We start from the raw sequence: 22,082 nt of genomic DNA, 5'->3' as shown, positions 1-22,082 counted from the left end.
TTTTTTTTTTTTTTTTTTGTGTGTGTGTGTGTAAAACTATGTGTTTTTACTTAAAATGGTACGTAAAGATAAAAATACAATAAAAAATACAAAAAGCCAACCTAAGAAAACTGCATGTGAAATAGTGAATTTTGACTCAACAAAATGGTACAACATTTTCATATTACTTTCATAATTTTTTTATATTTTATTTTGACTTGTAAAGAATTTACACTTCAGTAGTTGTAAATATATTACGATGACAAGAAGATGTATTAACATTTTCTTAAGAGAAATGTTATGTCTATAACATTTTTACAACAAATTATAAGTAGTAGGTTGTCACGATTTGTTATTAGTGAGCAAAAAAGTAATTTCATTGGTAATTTTAAATTAGAACTAATAACAATTTATAGCCTATGATTTGTTATGAAAATGTTGTGAAAAATGTTGTGGATATAGTTTTTTTTTTTTTTTTTCATAATACCTTTATTTTTAGTTGTGGTTAGTTCTAGTATGATATTTTATTTTGACCTATAAGAAATTAACACCTCAAAAATTATGAAAATAGTGTGACAATTTGTTGTGTTAACTAACAGCTATGTATAAAAAAATTAATAAGAAAAAAAAAAAGAGTTCACCAGACTATATAACCCCCCCAAAAAAAGAAAAAAAAAGAAAAAGAAAGAAAGAAGAAGAAGAAGAAGGAAGAGGCCAATGAAATAGTGCAGGCATTGAACAAACCAAACTCCTATAGCTATTTACAGTAGCTACAATGCATTGACTCTTTTTATATATAGATATATAACTTTGTGTGTGTGTGTATTAGTAAGGGTGGCACGTCCTACCCCTTAAGTGAAAAAATTAAGATAAATATCTATTTAAAATATAAATATCTATTTGGCATGATAGTTTCTTAGAACCTATTTGTTAAAGGCAATACACACTCACTAAAAGGGATTATTTGCTCGATTTTAAAGTTTATGGGGAGAATGAAACTACCCCAAGCATAAAAGGGCCAATGGCAACTCTAGAAATTTTTTTTAGTGTGGTCATTAAGAAATTGAAATTATACAAAATCTAATAATATGATAACTTGAATATTTGCTACAATTGTGAGTCGAGTCACTAAGGAGAGTAAAATTGTTGTGACTGCAAAGCCAAAAAGAATATAATTATCATAATCATCAAGGATAACTAATAACCACAATATTTTTCTTGGTACCATTTTTTAGGAAAAAATGAAATTAGAGATTATTTTTATTAAATAGGTTGAACGAGTTACAAATTTAAATGTTTAGCAACTTTTATCTTTTTGTTTTATAATAGGCTTTTGTTGAATAACTAGATCACTTGTTGTTTGGTCTTATCTTATTTTTGTTTGTTGTTACTTGGGCTAATATTTATTGTTGTTATTTAAGTTTTTTTTTTTTTTTTAATTTTATAAAAGGGATTAAAGATTATTTTTGGGGAGCAGAATTAATTTTGGAGTAATACTACATCCACAATATTTTTACAATAAATCTTATGCAAAAAGCTATTATTGGTGGGTAATAAAATAATACCAGTATTGAGCCCAAATTAGAATCAGTAACAGCTTACCAAATTGGATTTGTTGTAAAATTATTGTGAAAATATTGTGAATGTAGCATTATTCTTATTTTTGTTGAACCCAACATTTTGTAATTCTCAAGTCAAGGTTTTCAACATTTTTATTAGGGTGGTCACCATAGATTAGTTTAACAAACACATACACACACGCATATATATATATATATATATATATATATATATATGCAAGTGTATATATGCAATTTTTTGTAAGTCAGGCTGGTCCTATGACCACCCTAACTTGCATGTAGAGCCGCCAGTGAAACTATTGCTCCTATCTACTATTGTTATTTCTTTTTCTTTTTCTTTTTTTAATTTTGAATTTTTGTAAATCTATTGCTAATGTAGTACTAAGGCATTATTATGCATCAAGAGAAGCTAATATTTTGAGATCAACTTAATGCGTGCTCATCCATTTGGTGGACTAAAACATATTATTAAAACCAAAATCGAAGTTATATTATTGTAACTAGGAACAAAAAAAGAAAATACTGAAATGTTAGTGGTGGAATTTTTTTCCTGAGATCATTAAGAAACTTTTTTTTTTTAATTATAGAAAATGTTCATGAAAAAACTTAAATTAAACAAAATTTAATAAAAAGAGAACCTGAATATATCAAGTTATCAACAAAAACACACACACACACACACATATTTAGTTTTACAATTTCTTTTTACAAGTTTTCTTTTTTGAAATAATTACATGGTAATTCATTATTAGTTATTATTATCTAGTACTATATTATAGTTAGTTTAACTCGTAAAGTTTATCATAGTAATTATCTGGAACAGACGCCATAGGTTGAAATTATCTCTCAAAAAGAAAAAATTGTCATTATTTATTGTGAATGTAGATAGGCCATAGGTGTGACTATTTTATTTTGTTAAATTTGTATAATATTTTTATTTTCATGCAGTTGTCATTGTATTTATATAAAAAAAAATCAAACTAAATGACAAAACTCAACCCACTGGCACTGTATTAATTATTGACCCACACAGTCACACTCATTCATACATAAATAATACATTAAGTATCTACTTAACCAATTAAATGCTTAAACAATTACTAACTTTATTTATTTTTTGAATCTCTAAGTTTATACCAAAAAGTTATTATAATAAGATAACAATAAACACATGTAACAAACCTTATGTATTTCCTATTTATTAAATTACATTATATTTATAAAGTTATAAATACTGTTGCAATTTGTCCGTTGGAACTAATATTTGATACCGGATTATTTCAATGTATCGTTTCGAGATTACCGTTATATATACACACACATAGTCTTATAGTTTATACCACATAATTTTATCAATTCAAAATAATAAACATCAAATATGTCATTGTAGGCTGTGTTTGTTTTGACTTCAAAATACTTCCGGAAAACCATTTCCGTAAAACTTGAGTGTTTGGCTGAAATGGAAAATTCAGTCAACTGAAAATCATTTCCCCTTTGACCGAAAATTAGAGCTCCCAAGGGTGAAATGATTTTCACCTTCTATTTTCACTTCAAATGGCATTTTCCGGAAAACGAACCACCAGAGCACGAAGAGAGAGAGAGAGAACGAATAGAGAGAGAGAAAACGAACCAACCCAAGCTCTGATCCACCACCACAGCCTATCGCCGGCGTCCACGATCTTCGACTTTGCCGGCGCCACGAACGGACTTAAGGCTAACGTCAAAATGGTCTTCCTCAAAAAAAAAAAAAAAAAAAAAAAAAACGTCAAAATGGTAATTTTACAAACTTATGGCTAAAATGTCATTCTACTCTATCATGCAAACCTTTTTTTATTTTATGATTTGATCATTTGGAGAGGAAGATTTAAATCTCAAATATCTTTGTTTGAAACATCAAGTGGTAGTGCCAATAAAGTTACAAAGTTCTTGACCACTATTACGTAACTTAAGTTTGATTTAGGATGAAATTCATGCTAAATTTGGACCCTCAAAGGTAAATTGGTCATTTATTGCACAAAAATTGAAAACTTCATTCAAGAAAATACTAAAACTTGATTCTCATTGGTTGAAGAACATCCTTCAAAAGGGCTAGAGTACGCATGATAAATGTTAATTAATTTTAATTCATCTTTGAATAGGACTAATTCTTATTAATTTAGAGATTAATTTTCATTGGTCCAAAGTAAGGGAAAATTAAGCATAAAAGCATGTGATGAAACCTAAATGATAAATTAATTAACAGTTTGCAAGTATTATTAAATCATTATTTGTTTTACGTTAAATGACTAAGGGCATGTTTGGTAGACTGTAATAGGCGTTGTAATGTAATAGTTATTCATATGGTTTAATTATTCTTTAGTTTTGTTATGTTTTTATTACAAGAAATAGTCATTCCTTATAAATAGCTATTCTTCAAAATGATGAACAGCTATTTCTCTTTAAAAGGTTGTATTGGCTATTCCTTAGCAAATGCAATAATCTCAAATTTTAATATATTTCTAAATAAACAAACTTTCCATATACATCTTACAATTATAAAAATAAAAAATCATAAAAAATAATACATATTTCTCTTAAATTTAAAAATAACAATTTTTAAAGAGATATAATTGTATGAGTAAGATATTTCCTAAAATAAATGTTAAGTTTCATTCTAATGTTATAACTTACAACGAAACTAGTGAATATGTTTAGTTATTACATTACAATATAATTTATTACTAGTAATAAAAATTACAATTTCTGCCATAATCTCCATTTAGTGTACTAAACATACCCTAATTAACTGATCATTAAGCAAAATATTAAAGGTTAAAGAGCTTGAAGGAAAACCTACCATCTAGAACCTGACCAGCCAACTGATGTAAGGTCTCAAAGAGTTGATCACACAGAGTCTTAGTATTTTCATTGATCTTGTTCTAAAATTGTTAAAATTTTGAACCAAATTACTATTCAATTAAAAAAAACATGCAAAAAACAAGAACAATCACATGCTTTCATACCGCCATTTACATTATGCTTCGTAATGGGGCACATTATGCTTCGTAAAATCTCTCGTTTGCTAAGAAACTTTGTATTTTAGATTGCACACATTAAAGTTAAGGATAAAGCTTCAAAGGATGGCGGGATTGGCATTAGGAAACTCAGGTTTTGAGCTGATAACTCTTTGTGATCTGCATCGTTATAATGCATGCCAATGATAAATCAAGCCCTGAATCTTTTCTTTTCATTGATTTGGATGAAATTTATCATTAGACAACAAGGCCATTTGTATATGGGAGATGGATATAAAGGAAAAACATTATTTTCCAAATAAAAGATTCCTAAACATGTCCCTTGATACACAATCACAAAAAACTATCATGAAGCTACTAAAAATAAGGAAATAAAAGTATAAAACCTAAAACTCTAAAAATTTTAAAAAGAATAATAAAAATCTTCCAATAATGACTATTGAGTTCACATCTCATCCAACGTGAAATTGTTTATTATACACATATAGATGCTCAGAGTAGAATTCTTTTGCAATATGATATAGATGCTCATAATAGAATCAACATTGAATGTATCAAAAAAAAAAATCTTGATTAAGTGTTGAATACACATAAGCAATGGGGAAAGACACCCAGCACACCATTTGGTGCAGTGGTGCCTTTTTTTTATTTTGAAGACTTGATAAATCATTAATTTTATTTTCTTTATTTCTTATCAAAGCTTATTTTACCTATAACTATCATTCATATAAATGATAAATTTTGACATTAATCTATAGTTCTGGGTGTTCTTGTTAAATGGTAACAAGGTTGTGGCAAGTGGGGTTGCAAGGGTAAGGGCAATCTATCTTTTGGAAGGGCCTTCTGTCATAATACCAGTCTCCAACAGCCTTTGCAATTGTCTGTAGAATTGTTTTTCATACAAAAAAATGGAATGAGTTACTCCACAGCAAAAAATGGAAATCAACAATGAAAGGTAAAATATTAATTAAAAACCCACCAAGAAAAAGGAAAAACACTGGAATCAGGTCTTCCCCTGAAATTAAAAATTGAAATTCCAATTAACTTACTGGATCGACTGCTTCTACATCACCAGTAAATGATGCCCCATCACAGTATCTAATCTTAATTCTGTTCCAGTTGTAGAAGTCTGGAAATTTTAGATAGATTCTATTAATTTCATTAAAAGGCAAGACTCAGGAGAACAGAGGTGACACAAGCTGAAAAAAGCATGAAAGATTAACTAAAACAATAAACAATTAAGTCATACCAGGATTATAATTTTGGACTCTACTCAGAATCCCAGAAATTAACTGCTTTGTCCATATGCTTAGATGAACCTAAACGAGTTTCTGAACGATTAAGACAGAGGGTGACATTGTTGCACCATCCACCTCCCTAAGAACCAGAACAAAGTAACATACAGATAACATCAAGATATTAGAAAATTAAGTTTTTTTTTTTTTTTTTTTGCAATTTAATAATTTTACTAATTAAAACTGTTAAAGCCTTCAAGAACTAGATTTGAAAGAAATTTTTAGCATTCATATGTCATAACATGTGATCAAAATTACAATATTTAGCTTTTTCTTATTCTTTTCATAAAAGCTGAAGAGTAATATTTATTGTTACTATTTGGTATTAGAAAAATTGCTTCAGTATTAATACCCATTTCTTTTCTTTTTCTTTTTCTTTTTCTTTTTTCCCTGTAGGCAATCTGTTCAAGGATTTATTATGGCATTGTTTCTTTAGTTGGTAAAGAAATGGCTAAACAGGATGTGACAAAAGGACAAACCTCAATGTGAACCAACCAATTGTTAATTCCTGCACCAAATCCCTTATCCCAATGGTAAGCTGGCGGACTTCCATCCAGACAAACTGCTCCATATGTCTAATTTCAGAACATATTGAAACAAAGATTTGAAAGAATGTATTGTTTTTGAAAAGAAAAGAATATAGGTCTAATTTTGATCAGTTTATTTTGCAAGGGATTTCTTACCAGCTCCTTTTGCCACCGCATCCTTAACAATAGTAATTGATACATTAGCACCTTCTGTTTTGAGCATTACTAGTGCCCATACTAGAAGATTCAACCATTGGATTAATCTTGTCCCAGCCATTCTGCGCATATCAAAATTTAGTGATCAAAATGCAGAAAATATTGAAGAAAACTAAGATAACACAGAGGAGAAAACAGATCAGATCATTGCTTTCAGAATTTTCAATTAAGTATAAGTAAATTGATCAACAAGTAGCTTAATGACTATGTCCCATACATAATTTCCAAATGGGTAATAGAATCAAAATCCCTGAGTAAATTGATAAACTAGTTTGATATGAAGCATTCATTAAGAAAAGAAAAAAAAAATCTCAATTCCGTCCTCCTCCTTTTCGTTTACTCGGAAATCATAAAATCTACAATATGATTATCAAGATAATTTAAACTTTAAGTCTAAAGATATGATATCATTAGTGAAAAATACTTACTTGAGTTATTTGACAAAACCAAAACCCAATTGCATCAAAGGTGGGATGGCTATGATAAGACCGGCTTATGAGCAAATATTTTATTACACTTATACCAATTGAAATTCCCAAAATGTAAAAACCCAAATAGATACAATCATCTGATAAATAAATTACACATTAAAAAAAATAAAATAAAGAAAGAAACAGAGGATAGGGTAAAATAGCACATCATTGTTATCAATAGTAAAAATATAGATTGACATATGATTCTCAGACCAAAGATCAAGACTTAGTTGTCCATATCAAAAACATGCAATTATTCAATTACTGGTACCTGAATTTTGATCAAATACCCGCTATTGCCATCAACAGGGGAAAAAATAGATTGATACATGAAACACGCAATCAATTAGTCAATTGCATGACACATGCCTCTCACATCAAACACATGCAATCAATGATNGAGAGAGAGAGAGAGGTTTGAATAATACATGCGTTGCAACCACTTGACTGTAGAATTCTTCAATGTGTCGTGCTCCGGAAATATCTTTCCTGTTAGACAATGCTAGGTGCAAATTACATGAATGTGTAACTACTAACTACACCAACTCTCAAAACTGTTTATGATATGAAGTCAAGATGGAAGATCAAATATACAAGCTTACACATTGATGAAGTAACCAGCATCTGATAGGCATTTAACTTTAGCACCACTAGGTATGAGAGCTCGGAAGCTATCACAATGCAAAATAGAAGCCAATCCACCAGCTGAATTACCAGAGAGAAAAGCCTGAAAAGTTATAGGCAGGGTGAGGATTACAGGAGGAGGAAAAATCAACAACTGATAATAGGGATATACATATACCATACATTTTTTGCATCTTTCATTCCTTTTGATAATAAGTCCTCAATTACTGCAGGCCAAATTCTTGCTCCTCTGAAGTGAAGATTAGTATCCTGATCAAATTATTATTAATTAAACCCACCAAGAAAAAGGAAAAATACACTGGAATCAGGTCTTCCCCTGAAATTAAAAATTGAAATTCCAATTAACTTACTGGATCGACTGCTTCTACATCACCAGTAAATGATGCCCCATCACAGTATCTAATCTTAATTCTGTTCCAGTTGTAGAAGTCTGGAAATTTTAGATAGATTCTATTAATTTCATTAAAAGGCAAGACTCAGGAGAACAGAGGTGACACAAGCTGAAAAAAGCATGAAAGATTAACTAAAACAATAAACAATTAAGTCATACCAGGATTATAATTTTGGACTCTACTCAGAATCCCAGTGAAATTAACTGCTTTGTCCATATGCTTAGATGAACCTAAACGAGTTTCTGAACGATTAAGACAGAGGGTGACATTGTTGCACCATCCACCTCCCTAAGAACCAGAACAAAAGTAACATACAGATAACATCAAGATATTAGAAAATTAAGTTTTTTTTTTTTTTTTTTTTTGCAATTTAATAATTTTACTAATTAAAACTGTTAAAGCCTTCAAGAACTAGATTTGAAAGAAATTTTTAGCATTCATATGTCATAACATGTGATCAAAATTACAATATTTAGCTTTTTCTTATTCTTTTCATAAAAGCTGAAGAGTAATATTTATTGTTACTATTTGGTATTAGAAAAATTGCTTCAGTATTAATACCCATTTCTTTTCTTTTTCTTTTTCTTTTTCTTTTTTCCCTGTAGGCAATCTGTTCAAGGATTTATTATGGCATTGTTTCTTTAGTTGGTAAAGAAATGGCTAAACAGGATGTGACAAAAGGACAAACCTCAATGTGAACCAACCAATTGTTAATTCCTGCACCAAATCCCTTATCCCAATGGTAAGCTGGCGGACTTCCATCCAGACAAACTGCTCCATATGTCTAATTTCAGAACATATTGAAACAAAGATTTGAAAGAATGTATTGTTTTTGAAAAGAAAAGAATATAGGTCTAATTTTGATCAGTTTATTTTGCAAGGGATTTCTTACCAGCTCCTTTTGCCACCGCATCCTTAACAATAGTAATTGATACATTAGCACCTTCTGTTTTGAGCATTACTAGTGCCCATACTAGAAGATTCAACCATTGGATTAATCTTGTCCCAGCCATTCTGCGCATATCAAAATTTAGTGATCAAAATGCAGAAAATATTGAAGAAAACTAAGATAACACAGAGGAGAAAACAGATCAGATCATTGCTTTCAGAATTTTCAATTAAGTATAAGTAAATTGATCAACAAGTAGCTTAATGACTATGTCCCATACATAATTTCCAAATGGGTAATAGAATCAAAATCCCTGAGTAAATTGATAAACTAGTTTGATATGAAGCATTCATTAAGAAAAGAAAAAAAAAATCTCAATTCCGTCCTCCTCCTTTTCTTTTACTCGGAAATCATAAAATCTACAATATGATTATCAAGATAATTTAAACTTTAAGTCTAAAGATATGATATCATTAGTGAAAAATACTTACTTGAGTTATTTGACAAAACCAAAACCCAATTGCATCAAAGGTGGGATGGCTATGATAAGACCGGCTTATGAGCAAATATTTTATTACACTTATACCAATTGAAATTCCCAAAATGTAAAAACCCAAATAGATACAAACATCTGATAAATAAATTACACATTAAAAAAAATAAAATAAAGAAAGAAACAGAGGATAGGGTAAAATAGCACATCATTGTTATCAATAGTAAAAATATAGATTGACATATGATTCTCAGACCAAAGATCAAGACTTAGTTGTCCATATCAAAAACATGCAATTATTCAATTACTGGTACCTGAATTTTGATCAAATACCCGCTATTGCCATCAACAGGGGAAAAAATAGATTGATACATGAAACACGCAATCAATTAGTCAATTGCATGACACATGCCTCTCACATCAAACACATGCAATCAATGATATCTATCATATTTCATTATTTAGATTAAGAAATCAATTGCACCTATTAGTTAAATCCACTTGATGATTTTCTCTGACCAGAAAAAGGGTATTTCAATCTAGTCTCAACCAACAAACATTGCTTACAAACACCACCATCATAACTTCCATCCATGGAGATATCCAAATTATACTGCCTCCCCATTAAACTGTACACACACATATATATAGCAACTTCATCACAAATGCAAAACGAAAAGAGGGAAAAATCCATTGTACCATATTGAGAGACCATTATCACTTACAAAAAAAAAAAAAAAAAAAAACCAGAATTGTGAACGAAACAAAGGTGGCTACATAACCCAATGGACGTAAAAAAGAAAAGTAGATATAGAGTAAAAGAATCACCACATGTACCTGAACTAGAACTAGCAAAAAAAGTAGGGAATCTCAAGCGAGCTTTCTCTCTTTGTTGAAAGAATGTGAATAAAAAAAAAAACCCAGTTTTGTAATCTATATATAATCCCCTATATAGAGCTCCCCGCAATGCAAAAACCAATTTGTTGGTAATGAATAGAAAGAATTGAATTAGTAGAAGCTTCTACATACAAGAAGACAGAGAGAGAGCTCCTATTTACGTAAACACAGACACACGAAATAGATAAGAAAAGTGCTTAGTTTAATGGTAATTATTAGTTACTCCCAGAGTACCATAAATGCGTACTCTCTCCTCTCATATAACTATGGGTCCCATTAATTAAATTTATGGTAGGACCCACAATTCATGTAAAAAGAGGAAATACACATTTATAGTACTCCCAGAATATTCAATAATTTTCATTTGTTTACGGTTATATTTTAGGAGAAATTATTATTTACATAGGGAGGATTGTTGATGTGGTCCTCCCTGACCAATAAGATAACGTCATCTATACAAATATGTGTAAGCTTCTTAATCAGTATAAGGAATAAAAAATAAAAATTACTAAATGATGTTACATTTGCATAAATAACAGCATTTTTTTAGTTTGGAGGTCAAAAGGACCACGTCAATAGTCCTCATGGTAGACCTAACAATTTCTCATATTTGAGTTTGACATGATAAGAGTGTAATTAATAGTAAATAGATAACCGAAGAACCGACATTCATTCTGACCACAAAACACTCAAAACAAAACAAAAACATTTATGTTTTTTCGATCTTTAGGTGTGCTTATCTAGGGCTTGCTGGTCCACCGGACCAGCTTCTCAACAAATTGTAGAGAGAGAGAGAGAGAGAGAGATGTGTGTGCGTTTGACAACCTATTAAAAGCTAGTTTTTAACTTTTAAGTTATTCTACCGATCTCATACTATTTTTATTATTTCCATTTTATTTTAAATAATATAAATTTTAGTTTAAAAAAAAAAAAGGAAATGTCGCATGACAAGCTATGACTAGGTTTTAGCTTTTTATCTTGTCTATACTATTATTTAAAGAGCTTTCTTGATTGGGATGGACTTTTTTCATGGTTCAAAAATTCTCTTGTACTCTAAAGTTAGTACACTCTATCTCTATTTAGATATATCTCACAAAAGTATCTTTTTCCTAAAAATTAACACACACCATCTATCTCACACATTAGTTTCCTTGCACAGGGCTTTTGGACTACCTCAACTTTTTGCTTACTTTATCACCATCTCCAATTTTAAAAAGGTTTGTTTCGTTTGATATTGTTAAATTATTATTATGTTAGTTTGTGTATTTTTTTTTTTNAAACATTTGAAACAAAGAAGTTATCCCCTACTAAAAAAAAAAATCCAATCAATTAAAATCTTGGAAAATTTAAATTTGAAAAATAAATTAAAACACTTTAGAAATCATGCATAAAGAATTATAAACTTTGCAAAAAAAAAAAAAAAAAAAAAAAAAAAAAAAAACAAATACAAAACACTCACACGAAAAGTACCTCGAGCTGCCTTCATTGGTGGGAAAGAACAAAAAGAACACATTTAAAGAAATCAAGGAGAAGTTGGCCAAAAAATTAGCGGGGTGGAAGGAAAAGCTCTTGTCAAAAGCGGGGAAGGAAATTTTGATTAAGGCAGTAGCCCAGGCGATACCAACCTACTCCATGAGCTGTTTCAAGATTCCGGATACACTGTGTGATGAAATGACAAGCTTGATTAGAAATTTCTGGTGGGGTCAATGCAAGAATGAAAGGAAGTTGGCTTGGACTAGTGGGAAAAACTTTGTACCCCAAAAGCCCAAGGGGGTATGGGCTTTAAACAACTCAAGCAATTTAATCTTGCTTTATTGGCCAAGCAAGGTTGGCGATTGCAATCGGGCAGCAACTCATTACTGTTCCTGGTTTTTAAGGCGAAATATTTCCCTAACTGTGATTTTGTCCAAGCTACTGTGGGGCGCAATCCATCCTTTGTTTGGCGGAGCATAATGCAGCACAAGACATTGTTAGGAGAGGCTTGAGGTGGCAGGTAAGTAATGGTAAGAGTATTCGCATATGGGAAGATAGGTGGTTACCCACTCCTTCTCAGTACAAGGTGGTTTCTCCACCATCTCTGTTACATCCTAAAGCTCGGGTTGCGGAGTTGATTGATCCGGTGACTAGGGAATGGAAAATGGAACTAATCCATAGGATTTTCCTCCCTCATGAAGCGGATTCCATTTGTGGTATTGCTTTAAGCTCCCTTCTTCCTAAGGATTTGCAGATTTGGGCTGCTTCGGCAAATGGTAGGTTCAATGTCAAGAGTGCATACTGGTTGGCTATGGAATTGGCTTCAGGGATTGGTGTTGCGTCTGCCTCGGACAACAGCAATATGAGGAAGTTTTGGAAGTTTCTATGGAGTATCAACATTCCCCACAAAGTGAAACATTTCGCCTGGCGCGCATGTAAGGAAATTCTGCCCACCAAAGAAAACTTGAAGAGAAGGAAGGTAATTGATAATGACGAGTGTGATTGTTGCCGGGCCCATGTGGAGTCCTCGGGTCACCTCTTTTGGAGCTGTAGCCGTACCCAAGAAATTTGGGTTAATTCGAAACTTTTCCTCGGAATCTTTGCTTGGCCTGTTCTTTCCTTTTTGGACTTACTGTGGTTCATTGTTATGGTTGATCAATGGGATCAGTTCCGGGTTGAGAAGGTGGTCATGGTGGCTTGGGCAATATGGCAAAACAGAAATGAACTTAGAGTGGGGGGCAAGGTGAAGAATGGCAGCGCGGTGGTTCACGGTGCATTGGATTATTTGCATGAATATCAAGCTTGCTGCATGAAGATGGAAGAGCACAGACCAAAGTTGGTTGAAAAATGGTCCCCTCCACCCCCTCGGCACTACAAAATAAATGTTGACAGTGTGGTTTTTGGGGCACAAAAAGCAGCTGGGATTGGGATTTTGATTCGGGATGCAGAGGGCAGGGTAATGGGTGCATGTAGTAAAAAATTAATGCTCCTCTTGGTGCTGCGGAGGTGGAAGCCAAAGCTTTGGAGGCTGGTGTTCAGTTTGCAAAGGACTTACTTATCTATGATATTATCCTTGAGAGTGACTCACTAAACTTGATCAATGCCTTAAAAGAATTGGTCCCCCCCCCCCCCCCCACTTCTGTTGCTGCTATAATACATGGTGTCCTTTCTTCCCTTCATGACTTTCGAAGTGTTGAGTTGTCTCATGTCCGTAGGCTTGGCAATAGGCCAGCCCACCTCTTAGCAAAGCATGCCTTGTGCATTGAGGACTTTTCTAATTGGATAGAGGAGAACCCTTGTTTTATCGAACAAGCTCTTCTATATGATGTATCTGTTCCCTTTTCTGATCAATGTTAAATTTCAGAGTCTTTCCATCAAAAAAAAAAAAAATTAACAAAGGCTTGCTTGCCAACCTTGACCACTCAAAACCCGAGACGCTAGACTGTGCAGTAGCCATCACTCAACACTAGTACATAAAGGGAATCGATTGCATTCTTTCCATTCCATTCTAGCTTTGATAATTTTCAATGGCTTCTACTCTCCATCTCTTCCTCTTTTCCATTGCTGTTGTCTTCTTCTCTACCTCAAATGGAGCAAATTATAAACCACATGCCTTTCATCTTCCCATCAGAAAAGACGATGTCACACTCCAATATTATACTTCATTTGAAGTTGGACCTACTCAATTTATTGTGAATGCAGTCATTGACCTTGGGGCACCATTTCTATGGTTCAACTGTGATGATGGTTACAACTCCTCATCTTACAAACCAGTTCCATGTGGCTCATCCAAATGTAAAATAGCTAAGGGCATAGGATGCCTTGGCTGCAATGGGGCACCTAGGCCAGGATGCACCAACAACACTTGCCCTTTGTACTCATATAACCCATTCAATAATTCACTTCGAAGTGGGGGATTAGGCGAGGATAACATTTATGTCTATGAAACTGATGGGAGAAGTGTCTTATTACATATAAATGTGCCCAGATTTCCTTTTGTTTGTGCAGATTCAGGCAGCTTAAATGGCCTTGCTAAAGGTACTAAAGGTATTCTAGGCCTCGGAAGGACTCAAATTGCATTACCAATGCAGCTTGCAAATGCATTTGAACTTAAGCGTAAGTTTGCTCTTTGTGTACCTTCTTCATCCCAGTCAGGATTAGGGGACATTTTTATTGGTGGTGGACCTTATTATATGCTTCCTTATACCAAAAATGTGTCAGAGTTGCTCATTACCACCCCACTAATCATCAACCCCGTAAGCACTGCACCTATTTATTCAGAAGGTGACCCATCTGATGAATATTTCATTGGTGTAAAGTCCATCAAAATAGATGGACAAATTGTCAAACTTAAGACCTCCTTGCTATCCATTGACAACAAAGGAGTTGGTGGGACTAAAATTAGTACCATAAATCCTTACACTATTTTGCATACTTCTATCTATAAGGCTGTCCTAAAAGATTTTGTCAAGAAGGCTGCATCAAGAAAGATTACTCGAGTGGCATCCGTGGCACCATTTGGAGCATGTTTCAGCTCAAAGACCATTGCTAGCACCATGACTGGACCAGCTGTGCCAACTATTGATTTGGTCCTGCAAAGCAAGAGTGTGTATTGGAGGATTTATGGTGCCAATTCGATGGTGAAAGTCAAGGAAAATGTGCTATGCTTAGGAGTTGTGGATGGTGGATCGAAGCCAAGAACTTCCATTGTTATTGGGGGACATCAGTTGGAGGATAATATGTTAGAGTTTGATCTGGCTTCTTCAAAGCTAGGCTTCAGCTCTTCACTTCTGCTTCACAATACAAACTGTTCTCACTACAGAATCTTTTGAGGTTGTAGCTTCGGTTCAAATGCGTATGTACCTGATTTTAGCTTTGTTTCGTTTGCAATTTTTTTGTTCCACTTTTCATATTCAAAAGTAGTTGTTTTCTACCTTGTTTTATCCTTTGGCCAGTGAGACTGTTACTATTTATGTCGGTTGAACTGTGTTTATTTGCATAATTAGCATTATTAATCAACTTAGGCAATTTATTAAAATTAATTGGGGTTTAAATTTTGCAACATAATTAACTTATGGAGGCTCTAGGGGCCAATTTCATTGAGACCGAACATGAGCCCAATATTCCTAAGGACCGATTGTCGCTAGTGGCTCATGCGTTGAAGGAATGTTAGCCTAAGAAGATATTCAAATAGCTTATGATCAAGCCAAAAAAGGTATTGTTGAGCAAACTATTATCAAGAAAATCGACTAAAGGTTAGTCAAAGAGATCCTAATAAAGTAGTCCAAGTAGAATGTGTACTATAGGGAGGAGAATGCGAATGTTTTAGAAGTAAATGTTGTTAACAATATAAAATGAGAGAGAAAGACTGAATAGTCTGTATATTGATGTGTAAATAATAATGTACAATAGAGAGTCTTATATAGGCTAGGTATATGTGCAGTACAAGTAATATGAGTAAACTACAAGTATAGTATACTGGGCTAAGCTCAATGGGCTAATCTAGTCTAAGCTATACACTAACATCCTCCCTCAAACTCGAGGTGGCAAAGAGGAAGCCAACTGGAGTTTGGATATAAGATCTCGAAGACGACCAAGCGAGTGAGACTTGGTGAAGATATCAACAGGTTGGTTAGCAGAGGAGATGGAGAACAACTTGAGATTGCCTTTCTTGAGATGCTGGCAAGTAATGTTATAGTCGATCTCAATGTGCTTGGTGAGTTCATGGAAGACATCATTATGAGCAATGTAGATAGCACTACGATTGTCACAATAAAAAGGAGTGACAGTGGGCTATGGAGCATCCATGTCAACCAAGAGCCAACGAAACTAGACAAGCTCGCATATGGTGTTGACAAGGGCACAACATCCTATTTCTTGCTACGCCACGAGACAAGAGAAGTACCCAATAGAAAATAGAAACCTGTGATAGAGCATCAATCAATCAAATCACTTGCCTAATCCGCATCTGAATAAGCATGAAGCTCGAGAAAAGACCGAGAGGAGTAGTGTAGACCATGATAAAGTGTGCCTTTGACATATCGAAGAATCCGAAGAACGGCAGCATAGTGGACAGAACAAGGGGCATTCATGAACTTCCTAACCATACCCACGGCATGTGAAATATCTGGACGAGTAACAGTGAGATAGATCAGACTACTAACCAATTGACGATAGTGAGTAGCATCGGATATAGGTTCACCATCCAAAGGTGTGAGCTTTGCATTGTAGTCCAAGAGAGTGGAAACAGTCTTGTTGTTGGTGATATTGGCTTTAGAGAGAAGATCAGAAGCATATTTAGCTTAAGAAAGATAGTATCCATCTGAGGATGAAGTAACCTCAAGCCCAAGAAAATAGCTGAGAGTGCCTAGATCTTTCATCTCAAAATACTAACTAAGGAAATGCTAAAGAGAGTGGATACTTGCAGAATCACCTCTAGTAATAATCATATCATTAATATAAAGAAGAATAAGAGTGATACCAGTAGAGGATCTTGGGACGAAGAGAGCAATGTCATGAGGACTCAAAGTGAAATCCAGTTGAGCAACAACTAAGCTAAACTTTTCAAACCAAGCTCGAGGAGCCTGCTTGAGGCCATAAAGAGCACGATGAAGGCGATAAACTTCACTGCTTGAGTGTGGATAGCCAGGGGGTGATTGCATGTACAATTCTTCTTGGAGGTCTCCATTGATGAAAGCATTCTTCACATCCATTTGATAAAAAGGCCAATGGCAAATAGCAGCCACAACAATGAGACATCTGACAAATGTAAGGCAAGCAACAGGAGCAAAGGTTTCCTCATAGTCAATGCCATACTCCTGAGTAAAGCCCTTGGCAACTAGGTGAGCCTTATATTGTTCAACAGATCCATCAGCCTTGGTTTTGATCTTGTAAACCCACCGACAACCTAGTACAGACTAACCAGGAGGCAAATCAACCGTATCCTAAGTGTAATTCTTATGAAGGGCATCTAGTTCTTTATTCATAGCTTACTGCCAAAGAAGGTCAGTATGGGCCTCACGATAGGTGAGAGGTTCATAAAGGGTTGTAAGATCAAAAGAGCAGTGATAATCAGTGAGATAAGGGGAAGAAATGCTTACCCGAGTGGAATGACAAAGTTCAGGACCAACAGGAGACTCAGGAGAGGGTGGTGCCACAGGATCCAAGACAGACGGGTCATATGTTGGGGAGAGAACCAGAGATAAGTTGTATGGAAAGGCAGCCGATGTTGAAGAATCCTCCACAAGTTCAAGATAGAAAGGGAGAAAAAGATCAGTAAAAATGGGAGACTTGGAGGAAAAGAACGCAGGAAACTGCTGAAGACTGGTGAAAGGACGATGTTCCTAAAACTCAACATGATGTGAGACGCGAAGGCAATTAGAAATAAGGTCATAGTAGCAAAACCCCTTTTGAGATACACTATAACCAAGGAAATAACAGAGACGAGCACAAGGCTGGAGCTTTGTGCGTTCATAAGTAGGAAGAGAGATAAAGCAAGCACAACCAAAAACCCGAAGAGAGGAGTAATTAGGGGTTTGACCATAGAGAAGCTCGAATGGTGATTTGTTTTGTGTAGTTGGTGAAGGAATACGATTAATGGTGTACACAGCAATGAGTGCGGCCTTACCCCAAAAGCGCTCAGGAAAAGAGGCAGAAATGAGAAGGGTGCAGACGACATCAAGAATGTGACGATGTTTTCATTCTGCACGACCATTTTGTTAAAAGGTGTAAGGATAAGACCGCTGAGTAAGGGTCCCATGACTGTTTAAAAAGGATAGGAAATATTTATCATTTTATTCTTAAGCATTATCTGATCAAAAGACTTTAATGGTGCAATTGAACTGTGTTTGAATCATTTTATGAAATGTTTGGTAAATAGACACAAGTTCAGACCTATGGTGAAGTAAATAAATCCAAGTATATCGAGAAAAATCATCCATAAATATGAAAAAATATCTAGATCCCCCTCAATAGGAACAAGTGCAGGACCCCCAAATATCAGAATGTATAAGATTAAAAGGTGTAGAAGAAAAAGAGTCACTATTATTAAAGGGCAATTTTGTTTGTTTGCCAAAATGACAGAAAGTACAATCAAAATTTTGAAATTGAATTGAACCTAAATGACCTTGAGAAGCTAACAACTGAAGATGAGATAAGGATGGATGACCAAGACGAGCATGCCATAGATCAGGTGAGGGGGTGGCAGTGGTAGCAGCTGCCGAAATAACTTGTGAAGGAATCTTCAAGTCATGAACCTCAAATATACGACCAACCTTACGGCCTATCCCAAGCACTAGACCCGTCCAGGGATCTGCACATCCACACCATGATTAGTAAATAGAAGATCTATACCTAATTCACAAAGTTGACCAACAGAAAACAAATTGAGGGATAACTTCGGGATATGAAAAGTGTTACTAAGGGATAAACAAGGAGAAGAGATTGCTTCTTTATGACTAACAAGCATAGGAGTTCCATCAGCAGTGTAAATGGTGATAGGGTGTTCTAAGGGTGTCTTATCAGAAAATTGGGATTCATCAAGTTTCATATGGTTACAACATGCAGTATCAAAAAACCAAGTTTGTTTACCTGAGGTGATAGAAAGGGAAGTGGAAGTTCGGAATAAAATCTGTTGAATTACTGCCTTAGTATTAGCCGTAATAAGTGAGGAAGCCAAAGATGGACTTGTAAGAACCAATGGATCTGAAGGACATACAACAGCTGCTTGAGGAAAAGAAGCTTTATTTTGCTCTTGCATAAATTTCTACAATTTGCGACAAATTGAGATATCATGGCCTTTAGCACGGCAAAACTCGCAATGAGCACCTTTGGAAGACTGAAAGGTGAGATGCCCAGAGTTTATTCATGGAGGAGCAATGAATGCAGCAATGGGAGGATGTGGAGATGGTGTAGCCAATACATGATCAGAGGATGACATGTGATGAGTAGGCTGACGATTCTCCTCAGAAATAAGCTCCTTGACTGCAGCATTAAGAGAAGGAGTAGGAGACCGGCTAAGCAGAGATGCTCTAATAGGCTCAAAATCCTCATGTAAACCCATCATGAAGTGCATAAATTGACGGCGATCCCAATATTTAACAAAGAGCTCAATGTCCTTAGCACACTAGTGGAGGATCTGCAGCAGATAGTTATTCCCACATAGTAGAAGTCTGAGAATAAAAATCAAAAATAGACTGACCTGTCTCTTGTCGCATTTGATAAAGCTTTGATTCAATGTAAAACTCCAAGCTTGAATCATTAGTGCAATTATAGCGATCGGCCAGAAATTTCCAAGCAGCTTCAGCAGTCTTAAGACGAGGAAGAAGATTATAAATGGAGGGAATAGAGGTATTGATAAACTAAGACAAGATCTTACTTTAAATACTCTCCCATTCCTTTAGGTGTTCTTCATAATCATCCACTGTAACAGCAGTCTTCGATGCATCTTCAGCAATTGTGGCTTTGGACTTAGGGTTTAGTACTGGCTTAGGAATTGAACTAGTCACATATCTCCACAGTTTACGACCCTTGAGAAAGACAGTCATATTATGAGACCATGCACGATAGCTAGTAGGACCATCCAACATAATGGTGATAGGATGAATGATATCTCGTTTGTTTTGTTGAGCCATAATGAATAAAATGACCAAAAAGTGGGATTTAGAGACCTCAAATGAAGAAACGAAGCCTAAAATCGAGAGCCTTATATAGGCCAGGTATGGCTCGCTTCCAACAGTGACTACTAGATGAAGGCAGTAACTCGCTTCTGACAGTGACTACTAGATGAAGGCAAGGGTAGCGGAAGAACACCGGAGATGTCCACAGGGACCAAAAAGTCAGAGGAATGGCTCCGATACCATGTTAACAATATAAAGTGAGAGAGAAAGACGGAATAATCTGTATATTGATGTGTAAATAATAATGTATAATAGAGAGCCTTATATAGGCTAGGTACGTGTGTAATACAAGTAATATGAGTAAATTACAAGTACAGTATACTGGGTTAAGCCCAATGGGCTAATCTAGTCTAAGCTATACACTAACATGCTACCAAAGAAAATTTTATTTTATTTTCTTTGATTTTGGTGGTTAAGCCACATGACCTAACTCAAGGAATCAAGAAAAGGCATTAATGAGTGAGCACCCAAATATAATTAGGACTTCCAGTTAGCTTAATTGGTAAAGTCTTTGATAGTTGAATAAGAGATTTGAGATTTAATCCCTGCCTACACCAAAAATCGATTGATGTCCTGGTTTGATGATAAAAAGCTATCATCAGGAATGGATGCCATATGTTGAAACTATTTAAAAAAAAAAAAAAAAAAAAACCTCTAACTAGGCCTAGTAACATAACGTTGGAAGGAGAAAAGTTTAGCTTGGAGCTATTGAGACTTTGCGGTCTCACAAAATAACAAACATAAAAGGAATTGTTATATTGGCTAAGGCCTTCTTTTGATGTGGAAAGAAGAGATGAAAACAAGATAAGTATAGTACTGGGGGGGGGGGGGGGGGGGTGGGGTTCACCAAACTGCTTAAACCACATGACCGCATCCAAACCAACCAAAATCACTTGCAAAATGAAGTAACCTCATTGCAAGTAGTAATGAACCGTACCGCTTTGTATGATGTAAAGTTTAGTTTTATGATAAGAAAACCGCACTGCACTACACCCATATATATATATATATAACTTAATATTATATGAAGTAAGTGGTCAGCCATAACCTAGTGTTACTTTATTCCAATTTTATGTTAAAACAACTTCATTTTGGTTAAATAAATATTTAAAAGTTCAAAACATCATTTACCTTTCCATCTCACACTCTTACACTTACAAAATCAAAAGTTCAATAGTTTAATATATACATATATATATATATATATATATATATATATATATATTGTTTTGTATATACTATATATTTTTGGTATTTTTAGCTTTCTGTCAATCTGTCATGGATATTTTTTTCTTTTTTTCTTTTTTGTCTTGTATATATTTGTGTTGCTTTTTTTTTTTTTTTTTTTTTTTGATTACACATGTTATATTGTTTTTTTAAAAAAAACTTATTGTCATATTGACATGATTATTAATAGTAAATTAAAAATTGGTCACAACATCTTGAAAAATATACCATCACAAAACTAACCAAACTGCACCTTGTACACCGTATCAAACCACACTGCACCGCACATATGACTGCAAAATTGAGGTACGATGCGGTTGTAGTTTTGGCCAAACCGCACCGTAAAGGGTAGTGTTTAAAACGGCCCAAAACCGCACTGCGAACACCTTGTATACATAATTTGCTAGATATGTGTGTACATAAATTTGAGAAATGATATATTCATAACGCTTTCAACACAAAACTTAAGTGGTCAATTGTTATTAGCTGTAATAGGTGTGCCAAAAAGTAATTTCAATTGTGAGTTCAAATTAGGACCAATGACTACTTACCACTTATTATTTATTGTGAAACTGTTGTAGATGTAGCACTTTTCCATAAATATAGGTTGAAGCAATCTAAGGTGGTTGATCGGAGTATATTGTTAACCTTATGGTAGAATTAGGGAGCAGTTTTTTAGTGAATTGCAGGCTTTACTTGAGGGCATTAATGAGCCTTGGGTTTGTCTTTGGAATTACATAAACAAAACCATTCACATATGTTTATATAAGTCACACTGTGTTTCTTAATGTGAATGCCATAGTTG

At 34.2% G+C, this 22,082-nt stretch overlaps 2 protein-coding genes and 1 pseudogene across 2 annotated transcripts; 1 reads left to right on the top strand and 2 right to left on the bottom strand.

The window, feature by feature from the left end:
* Window positions 1-5,346: 5,346 nt before the first annotated feature.
* LOC136069271 (pectin acetylesterase 8-like) lies at window positions 5,347-7,161 on the bottom strand (annotated as a pseudogene).
* A 351-nt stretch (window positions 7,162-7,512) lies between these two features.
* On the bottom strand, window positions 7,513-9,526 carry LOC112003979 (pectin acetylesterase 8; the record flags this gene model as incomplete). Its single annotated transcript, XM_065777578.1, is given in 8 exon segments — window positions 7,513-7,573; window positions 7,687-7,811; window positions 7,892-7,978; window positions 8,080-8,159; window positions 8,280-8,409; window positions 8,810-8,892; window positions 9,014-9,135; window positions 9,502-9,526. Coding segments are annotated over 7 exon segments (687 nt in total), but the record flags the coding sequence as incomplete, so codon positions are not given.
* A 4,353-nt stretch (window positions 9,527-13,879) lies between these two features.
* On the top strand, window positions 13,880-15,306 carry LOC112023202 (probable aspartic proteinase GIP2). The gene has a single exon (XM_024055825.2). The coding sequence runs from the start codon at window positions 13,901-13,903 to the stop codon at window positions 15,203-15,205; it is 1,305 nt and encodes a 434-aa protein (XP_023911593.1). The 5' UTR covers window positions 13,880-13,900; the 3' UTR covers window positions 15,206-15,306.
* The last annotated feature ends 6,776 nt before the right edge of the window (window positions 15,307-22,082 follow it).

This window comes from Quercus suber, unplaced genomic scaffold, assembly GCF_002906115.3.
Source record: "Quercus suber isolate HL8 unplaced genomic scaffold, Cork oak 2.0 scaffold_159, whole genome shotgun sequence".
In the NCBI taxonomy this organism is placed as follows: domain Eukaryota; kingdom Viridiplantae; phylum Streptophyta; class Magnoliopsida; order Fagales; family Fagaceae; genus Quercus; species Quercus suber.
The sequence above is the reverse complement of the archived record's forward strand: the minus strand, read 5'-3'. Positions and strand labels throughout refer to the sequence as shown.